Here is a 16133-nt window from a genome sequence, read left to right on the forward strand (position 1 = left end):
CACCGATAGCGCGTGATCAAATCGAATTCCCGGTAGCCGGGATCGAGTCACCACGTGACGATTAGCCGCGACGTCGTCGCGGGGGAGGCTGAGGTCGCCGCGGAGAAAGAGAGGGAGCTCGCCCCGCGCGATGCGTTTAAATGGCCGGCCACGAGTCGCCTCGAACTCAGTTTCACCATTTTGCTCCGTGAAAACCGGTCCGAAATCTTACATATCTGCGACATACGCATAAAAAATATCTATCTGCACTTATATATATTCGCTGTAGATATTACATTTCGACGGCGGTTCTCCCGTTTTCGCGTTTCGGCCCGACATCCCCTTCGACGAATCGGCGGCTGGAGACCGGTTGGAGAACGAAAAGCTGCGAACGAGGAGGAAACCGGCGGATCTACGGAAGATCGGAAAACTCGCAAGAGCAAGTCCAAGGCGAATGTTCGCTTGTCCCGCCGTCGACAAATGCCGGCGAAGATTTTGATGGGACCCGATCCGCGCTGTGATACCTTGAAGTAGCAGAGAGGAAAATTTCCGAAATTGAAACGTGAAATTTCTTCCGAATTTCTCGAGCAGGGAAACGTGCTCTTCTTCTTCTTCTGCTTGAAAGAGCAGCCACTGAGAACCGACCGAACGGATCTTTCTTTAAGCCGAGTATTTAGTAAACATCTAAGTGAGTGTAATCTTTATTATATCTTTTTCTTTACTTTAATTTATTGCAAAGATTATCAGGTGTATTGAGAAAAATCTCTTACGAGAAAATTTCAACAGAAATCATTAATTCCAAGTTCTTTCTTTTCAAATTACATCTTGAAGGTTAACATTGGAAAAAAGTCTTGTTGCATTAATTGGAAATCTAATAGATTTGATCTTTAATGTTTATTCAGAAACGATCGGATCGTAAATCTTGTAGAAATTATAGGATTAAAATCAATCAAACGGTCTAGTTATAAAAACACAAGTCCTATTATAATATAAAGAAATTTTAATCTATATTTAATCAAACTATTTTTTTATTGTGCAAAATATTAATAAAGTAATATCAAATTAATTAAATAAAATCTATAAATATAAATACAAAATATTTTATTAATTACATAACATTACATTTTTAATTAAAATAAAAAAAATTTTAATATATATGGATATTTAATGTTCTATTATTATTAGATTGACTGATTATTAGATTTATAAAAGTTGCATAAATGATAATTTTTATTGTTAAATTATAAATAATAAATATATCTAATTTTATTATATAAATTTGTAAAATCTATTAAAAAATATATATATAGACAATAAAATTTCATATGCGACTTGTACGGTGATAAATTTAACTGAAATAAAATAAAAGATTATCAATACTATCCAAGAGTAATAACGTCTAATTATATTATTGTCATACAATTTTGCAATTATACGTAACGTAAAAATAATAATAAAGTAGTCTTCATAATTACAAACGCGATGTTTTCCGCGAAATAACAATGTTGCGTACACATATCTAATCATCAGTAAAATATAAATTTATTCGCGAAAAGGAATCTACGAAAAAAAAAAGAACTTCGCATTTTTCGATAACATCTCGTTGCGTTTGATTAGATTAACCATCAGATGGCAGTAAACTGATGTGGAGATTACGCGGACAGGAAGACGCGTTTATTAAATTAAACACGTTGATAGAGCGTCCGCCTAATCTCCGACCAATTCTACTTCTGAGTTCGGTGCCAACGCGCCCCGTTTCTTATATCCCATTTGATAACCGTAGTAAATTTCTTCAACCGGCCACACCGGCAATTATCTATATCTAGCTGTGATGGCTCGCTCGTGCTTCCCCGTAACGGAAAATCTTCGTCGGTGATCGTATTTCAGACGATAGTTCCTGGTGATTTCGTTCCCGAGATAAAGAAGAATACCGAGAATTCGCGTGTCTTCGCCTCCGCGCACGATAGTGATCAATTCCCCATCGATTTGCGCAATCTGAAATTAATCCATCTTGCCTGCGGTTTATCTCAGCTTTCGGTCTCTCGCGTATAATTAGGCGTAATTATCTACTCTAGTTCGCGCTGGCTAAAACAATAGACCTTGACGCTAGAGAGTATCATTGTCAACATGATAAACGGGTGTTTTGCATTGATGAGGCGTTTATCAATTGATGATCTTTTCACTTGTAATCGAGCTCGTAAACGAACCGCGATGGCTAATACTCATTAATGCGACAAGAGCTGTGTGCATTCGGATATGCACATTCGGGTAACCGCCGAGCTTTGGCGAGATGCACGTTTATAAAACAAGCAACACGTGATACGAAGTTAGTACGCTGAAATCATGTTTGTCGTCATTAACACGTATACATTTTATGATATTTATTGATATATTCGCGATAACATAAGCCATGGAGATTATGCGTATCAAAAATATGACAAACACACGGACAAACATACATAATATACACGCGCTTCAAAATGAAATATCGTTCAAAGTATCAAAGAAACTAAACGAAAATTTATTTTTGCACAAGATTTTTTTTTTAATTGTTAACGTCAGTAGCTAAAAACTAGTTAGTAAGGCTAGTAGAATCCGAAACGGAAATTTTATCTATTGTAAACGATATAATTGTTCTCAATTACTTTTTTTCCGACACTGTACAATTATCGCTCTTTTGCGCAGCTGCACAGGTGTGTATTAGAATATTTTTGTACGGATGTCCTTCGTGATTAAGTTCTAAATGATTAACACGTGGCAATTTAAAGCGAAATGAGTCATTAATACGATAAGGAAATAGTTTCGATGCGACCTTTCTCTCTTTTCTTCCGTCTTTTTTTTTTTTTTTTTTTTTTTACTTCGATCAGGAATGCTCGAAATTCATCACATCTTCGAATCACATGAGATGCACGTGACAGATACGTAAGAACGTGATACGTGAAACAATTAATACGCAATCGCAAACATCATGCAGTTTTATGAAAAAAATATAAACGTTTATATCTTTTATAAAAATCATAATTTTGAACTTTGATATTACTCAACTGCATGACTGATGGTCAAATTAAAATATTTACATCAGAAAGATTGCTCGGAATAAATTTTTCATGAAAAATTTAGAATTTATATCAATTAATAAAATGTTTTTTTAATTCCATTCGTCAGTAAAACATTTTTTAAGTAATGAAAGAGAATTCTCATTAAAGCATCTAATAACATATTTCATAATAATAAATATATGTGATAATAAATATAATATTTTTTTATTAATATCATATATATTACAATTTTATATTCTGCTCGAAATTACTGTATGCACGTGTCATTATCGTTATTCCGTTTTCATTAGAATGATTCAGCACGCGAGGAGGTATCTTTACATTCGTTTCCTCTTAAGACTTGCGCTGACGTTTATTAAGCATGTAAACGTATTATACACGTGACTCATAAATCTCGGACGAGCCACGCGTTCGATCAGCACTTGAAAGAATTACAAGATTATCTGGTTCATTGCACAATGTTTATGATATTTGTACGGATCGTCACTTTTCTCACGATTCTCTCCGGCGCTTATTGCCGTGCAATAAAAAAAAACCATGTATGTACGTACACGTGGAATTTCTCGACGTTATCACCGCCGAGCGATCGTCACGCGTGCATCGTCTCGTCGTACAATCGCGATTTTTTTTCCGCCTTTCGTTTTGCTTTCATTTGCAAGCAAACACTAACGGTATTGGCGAAACAATCAGACGAAATGACGCCAGTCAATCGAATCCACTTGTAGTAATTGCGACTTCTAATAGTGAATTACGCCGGCTTTACCGAAGATCAAACGCTGGCGTACATGTTCGTCGGCATGTCGTACTTCGCGAACGCATAAAGACACACGTATTTATTTCGGTTTAGATTCGGTCACGTCGTCGTTCGGAAAGGCGCCCACCTCCAGCGAGCGAACGTTGCTTTAAAACGATAAGCTTTAATTCGTTGTAGTAAAATCGCGAGCAATAAAGGAAGCACTCAATTTTAAGGTGTGCAATAAAAAAGTTTATTTTTTTCTAATTTGGAAAATTTATTATAAAGAGCCTCGTCGTTCTCGTTGCACAACTAGACACAAAAGAGATAAGCCATGACTCTCGGAACTAAGTTTAAATACGCACGAAACTTGAACAAAGTATGCGCGAAGTTTAATTAACTCATGATTAATTGCAGACATTAATTAGAAATTATCACTATAAAAGTCACGTCTGGTTCAAATTAAATGTTACGTATACGTCTCATATTATATTACGTTTCCATTTGTCGTATATGACATTTCCAAACATAATTATTGCCCGATTACCATCAATGACAGTAATATATGTATTATATAAAAATGCGTGTAGAAAAAAATTACTTAAATTAATTACAATCAAATTTGCGCGATCAATGTTAGCGCGATCGGGCATAAATGTCAACAAGCTGATGAAATAAACGCGGAAATGTTGATTCATCTTGGATCATCGATTCGGAATGTGACAAACCAAACGAGAAAATATGTCAATATCGATCGGTCGCCTGATCACACCCATTGCAATTGCTTATCTAATTGCAATGATTAATGCAAAATTGTATTCGCGTGTCGCGCGCTTACGCAATACGGACGACTTCGATATCGGAGCACATCTCGAGCGTGAGGATTATCACGTGGATTATCTTCCGCGCTGTCGTGAGCGTTGCGCTTTTTGTTAGGAGGAAAAAAATCTTCTCTAAACAGGATCTGAATTAAGCTCGTAAAAGTCAGAATCGAGCGCCTCGCGAGGTCGGAAAAGAGGCGAGCGAGCGGGGAGGGATTTCCGCGCGGCGAGTATCTCACGAAATTAAACGCCGGTAATTCGCGGAATTGCAATCTCCCCGCGGACGAAAGTTTTCGCTTTAATTCTCAATAAAGGGGAGACGCGTGCGATATTCCCTCCGCGCGAGGAGGAGCAGCGCGCGTGAACCGCTCGCGTGGTCCGCGAGCGGCGATATTATCGATCCGCGACACGCTCCGGGCCACAAGATTTAAAAGTTACGAAACCGGGTGTCTTACATAAAGTAGAAACATTAGTTATTGCGATAGCCGTTCACGTAACGCAGCCGGCCTGCATTCGGGGGCTGCTGCGCCCGGGATGCGCCTCTTGAGCGACGCTCCCGGCGAAGGAGGAGCCCGCCGGCAATCCCGCGACGCGAATAAAGACGCTTAGTCGGATGAAACTGCTCCTCACACAAATGTCGAGTTAATTTAACAGCTAGACGCGCGACACGGTAAATTTTATCGATGTTACCACACCGACTGAACGAATACGCGTTAATTTTAATTATTTATTGTGTTTCTATGTGTATATTATAAGTATAAACTGTACAGTTTGTGTTCTCGGTTAATTCTCTTTTGGCATTTTTTTTTTTTGGTTCAAATAAAAACGATGGAAAAATTGTCCCTTTCCTTCTATTTGCGGCAGAGAGTTCTCTTTCATTGCGGTTCTGTCGTGACAGAATTTGTTTTGCGAATGTTCAGGGCAATGGAGTGTCACGGATCACGCGGCGAATCTAATCATCTTATTTATGATATAGTAATATTTTCATAATGTATTTTTCCTGTAATAGACGAGAGGTAGGGTAAGTTAAAGACATCCTCGTGACAATATCGCCTTGACTGCAATTAGTACTTGGTTCACGGCCAAGTTTAACAGACTTGTGACTACCACTCATAAATATCGCCTCTTCAATCGTTTTAACTAACGATCAAAATGTCATGATTCACATGTTACGATTAATCTAATCGCTATGGAAAGCACGGGATATTTTTAATTCCTCGAATGTTTTTTCCTCTTATGAGTATATAGATCATTGTTCCTTCTCTTCTTTTGCATCTTATTTTTTTCTTTTTTATAAGGAGAATAAAATTTTGTTGTGTAAATTTTTTTTTTAATAAAAAATCTACATATAATAAATATTATATTTAAAATACGTTATATAATTTTTTATTAATTTCTGTTCAGATACAGAAAAAAACAATAATAATAATTGAAAAATAATTTAAAGGTTTTTGCATTGTTTTCTTTTATAAAAGAATAAAATTTATGAAAATAAGAATAATTTGTTCATATTATTATATGTAGGGTAAGTCATTTAAAGTGTTACAGATTTATATCACGGAAACGAAACATTTTAGAAAAAAATGTTTCAGACAAAAATTGTTGTGTTTAAAGGGAAATATAAGGTGGTACCATCGGTTTAATCTTGAATAATCGTTCGAGGGTCACTTTTAATTTCTTGATGGAATTTCTTGATGGATCTAATGGAACATACTACTTTTTATTACATATTCTTGTAGCTTACCTCGAGAGTTTTCCAAAACACTATAATGAAGTGTTTTTTCGTTAGATATTTTTCGAGTTATAAAGCAAAAGTTAATGCGATTTGCAAAGTCGTATAAGTTTTGATGCAAATACATGTGGTAAGGATGAAATTTATACTTATGTAAAATTCTTATGATAGTTCTTTGACTCATTCCACTTTCTTTTGAAATTAGCCTGGAACTTGCATGCGGATTTAATTGCACATAAGCAAGGATATTTGTTGATTTTTCTTCAGTAACAACTGTGGACTGTCTTTTTTTTAGGTTGAACACAACCATTTTGAAGAAATCTTTTTTTTTAACGACAAAATGCCATATGAGACTTTCGTGGGTGATTTGGAAAGCGTTCATTAAATATAATTTCAGCCGCTCTATAGTTACCCCTACCATTCACCTTAAATCATTAACATGTTGAACTCTTTGAAAGCATTCATTTTGATAACATTAAAAAATATTAACAAAATTAATGAAATTTAGCGATAACGATAACGTACAGAGTGATAACGTGCGTCGTTGCCGGCCACTCGAAAGTCAACACGTGAATAATAACGCGATGACTATGGACTTTACAACAACGTTCAAACTGCATTAATGTTTTTGTGACGCAGCGCGCTTACAGTCGTTTTTAGGTAAATGTATTATAACATTTAGGCCTTGTAACTTGAAAAGTACCTAAACGAAAAAACATTTCATTACAGTATTTTGGAAAGCTCTCAAGGTAAGCTACAAGAATATGTAATAAAAAGTACGGTGTTCCATTTAAAAAATTAAAGGTGATCTTAACGAGACTTTCAAGCGATTATTCAAGGTTCGATGGTACCATCTTATGTTCCCCTTTGAACACGACAACTTTTGTCTAAAACATTATCCCCTAAAATGCTTCGTTTCCGAGATATAAGTCTGTAACGCTTTAAATGACTCACTCTGTACAAAATTGTGTGTATATATAATAATAGAATATATTGTGCATTATTATATAATATAATATAATCTCAATTTTATTTTTTATAGAAAAATAATGCAAAGTTATTTTTTAAATTAATTTTTAATTATTCTTCTATTATTTTTTTCTACATCCTTTTTTACCGGATAGTACTTACAAATAGAAAATTTTGATAATCTATTGATTAAGCTTTACATTAATTAATATTTGCATGCTTGCAGAATGAAGGACATTACTAGCTCAGGGGACAGCAGGCAGGGTTTGGAGGGCTACGTAAATCACGGCTTAACCGGATCCACCAACAACGTGGATCTCATTCATTCGTTTCAATCTCTTCACAATTCACACGGGAATCATCGCGACATACAGGGTTCCTCAGATTTTATCTGTAAGTTCTGAACGATAATACAAAAGCGAATACGTTTGAAAACAAAATCATATTTTTCGCTGAGCTATACACAGAGTGGATACACAAGAAGGAAATGCTAGTGCAACATACATTTTTCATAAACATATATTTCTATTTATCGTCATATTTAAAAAAATAATTTACTTCTCGCACGCGGCGAGGATACCACAAAAGTGAGTACTCATCGTAAAATTCCATAAATTGTTTAGACAAAAGCATCTAATATTATAGTGATTCATCCTACGAAATTGGCCGAGATCTCGCGTGTAGGTTCGTACTTTATTTATACATCTAATTGTAAGTATGTCACGAAAACTCATCTAAATTTAATTCCACATACACCTACATAATTTAAATTATCCGTCGTGTTATATCATCTTAAAACGCAAAGTAATAAGATGCGGTAGCAGTGATAAATACGCTCTGAAATATCACAATGTTTCGGAAATTTTTAATTTAGTTTTACGTAACAATATATAATAGAGACGACACAATAAATACCTTTTTATTTGATTATCATTTTTATATAAATTTATTTATATCATTGTTCACAAAACATGGAATTTTACAGCTGCAATTTATTCAACACTACAGTGAACTCTTGCCTTACATCATATTTAATAATTGTTGATGAAAAAGAAAATGAGTTTTGAAGTTAACAGTTAAAAAATATTACAAATAAACGTAAAGATTTAGAAATGGAAAAGTAAAGATAAATTTTCTTATAAAAATGTTTAATATAAATTTAATAATAAAGTATTCAATATAAATAAATATAAAACATTTTTATAGATCGTTATTATAAAAATACTTAAAATATTCACTTTTAAAGTTTTCAAATCTTGAAAATGTTACGAATAAAAATTTTAAATGGAGTTTTATGAGTATCATATCATTTTTATATTTATAAAGTACATCATATTCATTATACATTACATGGGAATCGTCTATTTTACTAAAATTCTCTCATATCCAACTCTCTTTGAGCTCGTTATATCAGAACATTACGAAATCTGTGTGACTAATTGTGATAAACCAACTATGCTACAAAAGGAAAATGTTCCGGGAAACCATTTGCAATAGACCGTGTAAATCATTTTAACGAATACAAAATTATGGCAACGTGCCTCCAGGCACATCGTCAATGATTTCATTTTGCGGAACTGGTTCGCCTTCCTTGATGCGGGCGAACGAAAATCAATCTCTTAGAGGAGCACGCGATATATGCTTTTAAAAATGCATTTCGCTGTACGTATATGGTATATTTTTCCCTTTTTCATTTTGTGCCTTCATTCGCTGTGAGATAATAAATTCAAGTGTCGCGCTGTCTGTACGAGAGTACTCTGTCCTTGTTACCGTGCTTGTCACGTTGCTTTTTCGCGTACAGAAAATTATTTATGGGCCAACGTGGCGGGCCGCGAATGATGACAGACGCGAATCCCCGAATGTTGAAAGTATGTATGTACATACATGGTCACGAGTGAAGTTTGACCAGCTGATCTTTTTAGATTGTTCTTATTTGCTTTAGAAGTGGACCGAAAAATTAACACACCAAGACTTCATAAAACTTAAAATGTGATGTGGAAACATGTTTAAATCATTAAATTATATAAAATAACAAATAAAAAATTACGATTACAGTTAGTAATAGAATTCTTTGGTAATAGAACATAGCATTAATTTTTATATGATATATTTGAGAAAATAAAAACAAGGAGCTATTATAAATTATCATATTCGTAAAGTATAAAGAAATTGATATTCTCTATATTTTTTATAGCGTTGCGCACATGTAAAGAATAAAATTTAATATCAAAGAAAATTAAGAACAACATATAAATATTCTTATTATATTTTCATCGTGAAATTATTTGCTGTGTGCGAGCAGTGATAGAAGAGCCGGGGGATGACGAGGCCAAGCAGAAGGAAGGCCTCCTGACATCAATGTTGCAGCACGCGAGGCGGCGTGCTAAGGCCATATGCACGAAGAAGACCCTTTACAAGAGGCTGCCGGTCTTGAACTGGCTGCCAAGGTACAACGGTCAAGATGCACTCGGAGATTTGGTGGCCGGAATCACCGTGGGTCTTACCGTCATTCCTCAGTCACTGGCGTACTCGAACGTCGCCGGTTTACCGCCGCAGGTACATAAACGAACTGGACGTTTATCGCTCGCATAATGACTTACGAGATGTTACGTAAGAATCGCACCGAGATTACGTGAATACAGTGCACGTTTGAACAAATGTGTTCTTTTTTTTTTACTTAATTAAAATTAATTTTAAAAGGAACCAAATCAAGATACTAATATATTTCCAGAGGATCTAAACACTTTTGTAAATTAATTGGCAAGGCATAAAGAAATAAATAATAATTACGCTTTTTAGTTAACTAATCGACAGATTTACTTTTGATCAAATGTCAGTTATTGAAAAGTGACAGATGATGATATATTTCCTTTGATTTTATTTTATATGTTTTACATACGTATGTCATTTTTTTGTTTTAGTACGGTTTATATGGCAGTTTTCTGGGTTGTTTCATCTACATAATTTTTGGATCTTGCAAAGACATACCCATGGGACCCACTGCCATAATATCTTTGTTAACTTATCAAACAGTGTCCCACTTAGACGCTCCGGTGCAGCATGCGATTCTATTGTGTTTTATAGCCGGAATCGTGGAGTTAATAATGGGTATATTCGGTCTCGGTAAGTCATCTTCAATAGCTTATCAAGTTTAATTAAATAAAATTTGAAATTATTTGGTGAATGTACAAAGTGTGCAGCATGAATTAATTATTTGACATAATAAGTTAAACGTTAAAAGGTTTTAGTAAACCTTTACAACTTCACATTACTTTGTAATTAATACCTTTAAAAAATAAATTTAATAATAACAATACGAAGAGAGGCTTTGGTTAAACTTTTTATATTAATATTTTTAAAGTGAAATAAGCCATGTCGTTCTATTTAATATTGAAATGTGTTACTTTTTCTTTCAATCTTTATTTTTCAAATTTTTTTGTCTGTATTACAAGATGAATGTAAAATGAATGGAAAAATCGAGAATTTTATTTATGTTTTAGGTTTTCTAATAGATTTCGTGTCCGGGCCTGTAAGCTCCGGTTTCACATCTGCGGTGGCTTTGATAATCGTGACGTCGCAAGTCAAAGACATCCTCGGTATTCCTGCCAAGGGTTCTCAGTTTATTGAGATGTGGCAGAATATCGGTGGACTGATACACCAGACATCTGCCTGGGACGCTACTCTTGGAGCAACCTGCATAGCCTTATTATTAATTCTGAGAGTAATTATTCAACATTACAAGAAATATTTTGTGAGAAATTATTAAAACCCTTTTCCAACGCAATATTAATATTTTAATTTAATCACGAGCGATTTAAATATCGTCGTTCATGTAAAATATAAATTTAATATAGAAAGTTTCGTATGTTTAAAACGTGAACGAATATAAATTACAGCTTTACGTAATCCTAAATAAATATTTGTAATAATTCTGAGAGAAAAAGCGATCAAAATTGTTGATGAGAAATTTTCAGCTGTTCAATTTAATATGAATATTTATATTGCAATTTTATATATGTCATTTTAATTACAGTTACTAGCGTCGTGTAAAATCGGCCCGAAAAAGGAGGAGTTCCATACTACGAAACATCGCGTTGTGAATAAAATCATCTGGCTGATCGGCACCTCGCGAAATGCACTTCTAGTAGTAATTTGCGGTTTAGTGGGCTGGAGCTTTCAAGACAACTCGCCTGTCAGACTAATTGGTATGCTGTGCGAATAAATCCTCTTATACCAAAAGCAGGTAGATTTTGCGCGGTAGCAAAGCGAAGTTTTTCTTAAAAAAAGAAACAGCGCATCGCGCTTTTGAATTATATACATCAAATTTCGTTCAAAACTGTATCAATAATCCGTAAAAAATTTTAATTATTAATTATATAATATGGGATAAAATATTATACATATATAATTTATTTTAAACAATAATAAATGCTACTAGACTATTATGTGAACAACATAATTAAATAGTGTTAATAAGTAAATTGTATTTATTTACTTTAATTACATATATGTAAAGTTTATATATATATTGGAAGAGAAATTATATTATTAGATTTCAATATATCATGATATGAGATGCTTTTTCTTTTTTAAAAATCTGTTAGAAGGTTTTAAAAATAAAGAACTCTAAAACTTTTTTATTCTAGGCTACATACCAGGAGGTATGCCTACTGTACAAGCCCCACCGTTCGGGTTCACCAAGGATGACAACACGACGGTCACGTTTATCGAGATGCTCGGTAATCTGGGTAGTGGCATCGTCGTTGTACCACTCATCTCTCTAATGGAAGACATCGCTATCTGCAAGGCCTTCGGTAAGTACTTCAGAAAGTCGTGGAGTCACACGTCATTCTCCGTGTTTCCACGTTAAAAATTAATCAGTCTCTGTTTCGAAGAACTAACTTTTATCTCTCCATGTGATTCCCCCGAATTCCTTGGAATCGGTCGTATATTTGGATCGTATATTTACGGAATTTTCATGTCTTTTTTTGTAGCCAGTGGAAAATCGGTCGACGCCACGCAAGAGCTGATAGCGATTGGTATGTCGAACATTGGAAATTCCTTCGTGCAAGCTTTTCCGGGCACAGGATCCCTCAGCAGGAGCGCGGTGAACAACGCTTCCGGCGTCAGGACGCCGCTGGGTGGCGTTTACACCGGTGAGTTCCGCTCGCAAATTATTGCGTCTATTTATCCCTCGCCGGAGCTGGAGGGGTAAGAAATAGAAAGAAAAACAGAGTAACATTTTTCTCAAAGATTCCCTGCGCTGTCGCTGAATTTCTTCAACACAGAATCGCACAATTGCTCGTTCTTAATAAGATAAATCTTGTTTTATTTGACAAAGTCTTTATGTGTTTCAGGTTTGTTGGTGATTCTGGCTCTGTTGTTCCTCACCCCGTACTTCAGTTTCATTCCACGCGCCACTCTGGCGGCGATCATTATCGCCGCGGTCATCTTCATGGTCGAAGTCAAAGTGGTGAGGCCGATGTGGAGGACGAAAAGTAAGAGCGCGTGTTTCCCATAATTAACAGATAAATTTACAATGCTCCAACGAAAATCAACTGTGTCTCCCCTCGTGTTGCAGAATCAGATCTCATCCCAGGACTGGGCACGTTCGTCGCGTGTCTAGTGCTGCCACTGGAGATCGGCATCCTCTGCGGGGTCGGGATAAATATTCTCTTCATTTTGTACCACGCCGCGAGACCGAAAATATCCGTGGAGAAGCTCAAGGTAATAATTATTGATTCGCTTAAAATACAAAATCGATTCTTTATTCGCGAGCGCATCCGCTTTTACTCTTTAATTTGTAATTCCGTTCTTGATTCAAGATTCTCGCGTGTACTCCTCGTCGACTCCGATAAGAAAATTGCCCTTTGATAATATCGATAAAATATTCTTTTACGATGTAAAAATAATTCTTTTCTCGTCGAACAGACTCATCACGGTATCGAGTATCTAATGCTGACGCCAGATCGTTGCCTGATCTTCCCGTCCGTGGACTACGTTCGCAATTTGGTGACCAAGTACAGCCGACGCGCCGAGAGCGTCGCGACGCCCGTGGTGATCGACTGTTCGCACATCTACGGCGCGGACTACACGGCCGCGACGGTGATCGAGATCCTGACGAAGGACTTCGCCAAGCGGGGCCAACCACTTTTCTTTTACAATCTGAAGCCCTCGGTGTACGCCGTCTTCGAGGGCGTCGAGCCCACGGACTTCGTCGTCTATTATAATCAGGAGACCTTGGACGACCTGCTGAAGGCGAAGGGCTACATGAAGCAGACCACGTAATAACCCTTTCTCCCGCGGACAGACAATATATCCGTTTTCGATATCGTGAAAGATGCTTTCGTACTTTCGTAGCGTAATTCCGCGAGGCTGCTACCCTTTCGAAGGATTCCTCGTTCTTTGACGCAGTCGACTCGATTGCGAGACAGCCTGTGGACCTTTTCAAATCAAATCGCCATGAAAGCGACATTTTTACAAATCCTGTAATTTGTACATCGTCGTTAATTCAACGGAATCTCGCTTAAAACTGAAAACGATGTAGAAAATATCGTTGACGAATTTAACGAAAATGCCGAAGAGTTCAAAAGTGCAACTTTAAATATAGCTCATTTAGGATCTAGGCGAAGAGGAATGAGAGGTAATTTTGGTTTCGCGCGTGCAGTGGATCAATCGGAGAATGGCAGGGGAGAATGTTGAAGTATGTTTGTGCATGTATCTCGAATATATATTGAAAGTATATATGTATATAAGAGAGATTACTCTTGGAAAAATATCCTATGCAATAAGATATTGCAAAAAAATTCCAGGAGTGCAACTAGAAAACTTCTGAAATGTTAAAATAAAACTTAGGCGTTTTTTACACATCTTAAATATCTCATAGGTTCGCGTTCGAGAATTCTCGTCTTGTCTAATTTATTTATTTGATTTATCGTCTGCGCAACGTTATCAATTTGATATCACGCGCTGCGTGCAGTTTTTTCTTATTTAAACTTTTGTGCTTGAGATTTGCAGCGCATGAAAGAGTTTCATTATATATAGATATTTTTTATATGCCTGTGTCTCACCCAAAGTAGCGCCTCTCCTGTATTCTAGGAACGCGTGTGCATAAGTATAAGTTTGAACAATACTGTGATAATTTTATAAACAATATCTGGTGGAAAACTCGGCGGAGGGATATTTCGTACAGGAAGCGGCAATTGCTTCCGTCGTCGTGCGCTCGTGTGTATGTGTGTCCTGTAAATATTGTAAATCTCTCGTCAATTTTTAAAAATGTTCGTCGCATCGGCGACGCGTGATTCGTAGTTTCTGCACGCGTTGACAAAAAAAAGTTTGCAAAACGCAATCAATATACCGATATTCTCAATCGAATGTACAAAAGAGAAACCGTTTTTTCCATTATATCTCCGCATGGTTTAAAAAGATCTCTTTGTTAAAAAAAAAAAATATTGTATGATGTTGAAAAAGTACAGTATTAACTGTATATAGAAGAAAATCTCTATTTATCGCTAATACCATAATCAAAGTGAGGCATATAAATCGACAAAAAATAATACTGACCCTTCGACTGTACGTGGAGGGTAGTGTCCGAATTGACATTAATTTTGCCATTACTGTTATAATTATATATCCAGATAGGAAACTTTCGTAATAATTGTTGCATGTGCAGTAGCATATTTTTTGTTACAGGAAATTTTGTGATTGTAAATCTTTTTTTTATGTTGCAAAAATATTAGTAACGACAAAATACGCAACATTATCACAAAAACTACTATATTTCATTTGACAGAAAACACTCTCATTTTTATTTGTGTTTCTATTGTATTTATGTTTCTAAACATTTATTTTTAGCTTTTGTTTAAGAATTACTGTTCAATAACAAAGTGGTAACCCACTCATGGCAATTTTCCTCGACTTTATAATAACAATTGTAAAGTAATTTTATATTACCGTTATAATTGTAACAAACTATAATAATGATATGAAGGTTTACAATTTAATTGTAAGTAAGTTGAACAAGCAGAGCTTTTTAAGCGATGCAGTAATATAATAGCAAGAGCAGAAGTTGTTGCATTCTTTCGGCACGAGACGGGCTCTCGTTGCTGAAAGATAGATTTAAAAATGCGGCTTGTTATTTCAGCGAAATAATCCCGATATTAATCTGTAGAAAAGTATTATGCTGCAACTATGCACAATTAGATGTTATACAAAAGAAAATCATAGAATCCTGTGGTAAATTACTTAATAGCGCTGCAATCTGTCGAAGACGAGCTTCGTCCACTCGATAGATTTCTAAGTGATTGAACAATGTATAAACTGCAAATAGTTAGTTTTATATCTACATGTAAATATTATATTTATGTCAATTAATATATTAATTAGATATTAATTTTCTTCCTCATTTTTCAGCCTTCCACGCAAAGAAATGCAATTAGCAAGGCAATCTTTAAGATCGATAATGCGCTGCATATTTATATTACAAGAAAATAACAATCAAGCAAAGTTTTGGAAAGGAAAAAAAAAACAAAGAAAACGCTTCTAAATGAAAGTCGTGCCAAAAGGAATAATATTATACTCTTCGCGATTTTCTCACGCGACGAAAAATCTAATAAATTTAATCAGCTTAATTTTAAAAACCACCATCGCATCGTTATCTGCTTTAGATCGTCGCAAACTACTGTTTTTCATGTTGCAGTAAAAATCGTGCTATCGAACGATGGCTTTATTATTCGAAAGTGATTTGAAAAATATTGATATCCGATATCACCCCTTATTCTCCTATACGTGATCGGCACCCCTAACACATGCGCCTTGTGTCTCGCGAGACAACAGATAAT

At 35.4% G+C, this 16133-nt stretch overlaps 1 protein-coding gene across 4 annotated transcripts; it reads left to right on the plus strand.

The window, feature by feature from the left end:
• Positions 1 to 170: 170 nt before the first annotated feature.
• Positions 171 to 15685, plus strand: LOC105833280 (sodium-independent sulfate anion transporter). 4 transcript variants are annotated; one of them, XM_036290369.1, is made up of 12 exons: positions 7556 to 7686; positions 7869 to 7880; positions 7939 to 7977; positions 9596 to 9849; positions 10215 to 10416; positions 10794 to 11014; positions 11327 to 11498; positions 11940 to 12107; positions 12288 to 12449; positions 12651 to 12791; positions 12875 to 13020; positions 13225 to 15685. In XM_036290369.1, coding segments are annotated over exons 2-12 (1863 nt in total). In that variant the 5' UTR covers positions 7556 to 7686; positions 7869 to 7879; the 3' UTR covers positions 13582 to 15685. The 4 variants fall into 4 exon arrangements, with proteins under 4 accessions (XP_012530365.1, XP_012530360.1, XP_036146262.1 ...); XM_012674906.3 differs by lacking the exons at positions 7869 to 7880; positions 7939 to 7977 and adding an exon at positions 172 to 667 and having other exon boundaries at positions 7520 to 7686; XM_012674910.2 differs by lacking the exon at positions 7939 to 7977.
• The last annotated feature ends 448 nt before the right edge of the window (positions 15686 to 16133 follow it).

Source organism: Monomorium pharaonis, chromosome 7 (genome assembly GCF_013373865.1).
Source record: "Monomorium pharaonis isolate MP-MQ-018 chromosome 7, ASM1337386v2, whole genome shotgun sequence".
In the NCBI taxonomy this organism is placed as follows: domain Eukaryota; kingdom Metazoa; phylum Arthropoda; class Insecta; order Hymenoptera; family Formicidae; genus Monomorium; species Monomorium pharaonis.

Coding starts and splice junctions, on each gene's coding strand:
- LOC105833280 (XM_012674906.3), top strand. CDS start 7,521: ATGAAGGACATTACTAGCTCAGGGGACAGCAGGCAGGGTTTGGAGGGC. Junction 7,687..9,595: donor GGGTTCCTCAGATTTTATCT/GTAAGTTCTGAA, acceptor GTGTGCGAGCAG/TGATAGAAGAGCCGGGGGAT. Junction 12,792..12,874: donor GCCGATGTGGAGGACGAAAA/GTAAGAGCGCGT, acceptor CTCGTGTTGCAG/AATCAGATCTCATCCCAGGA.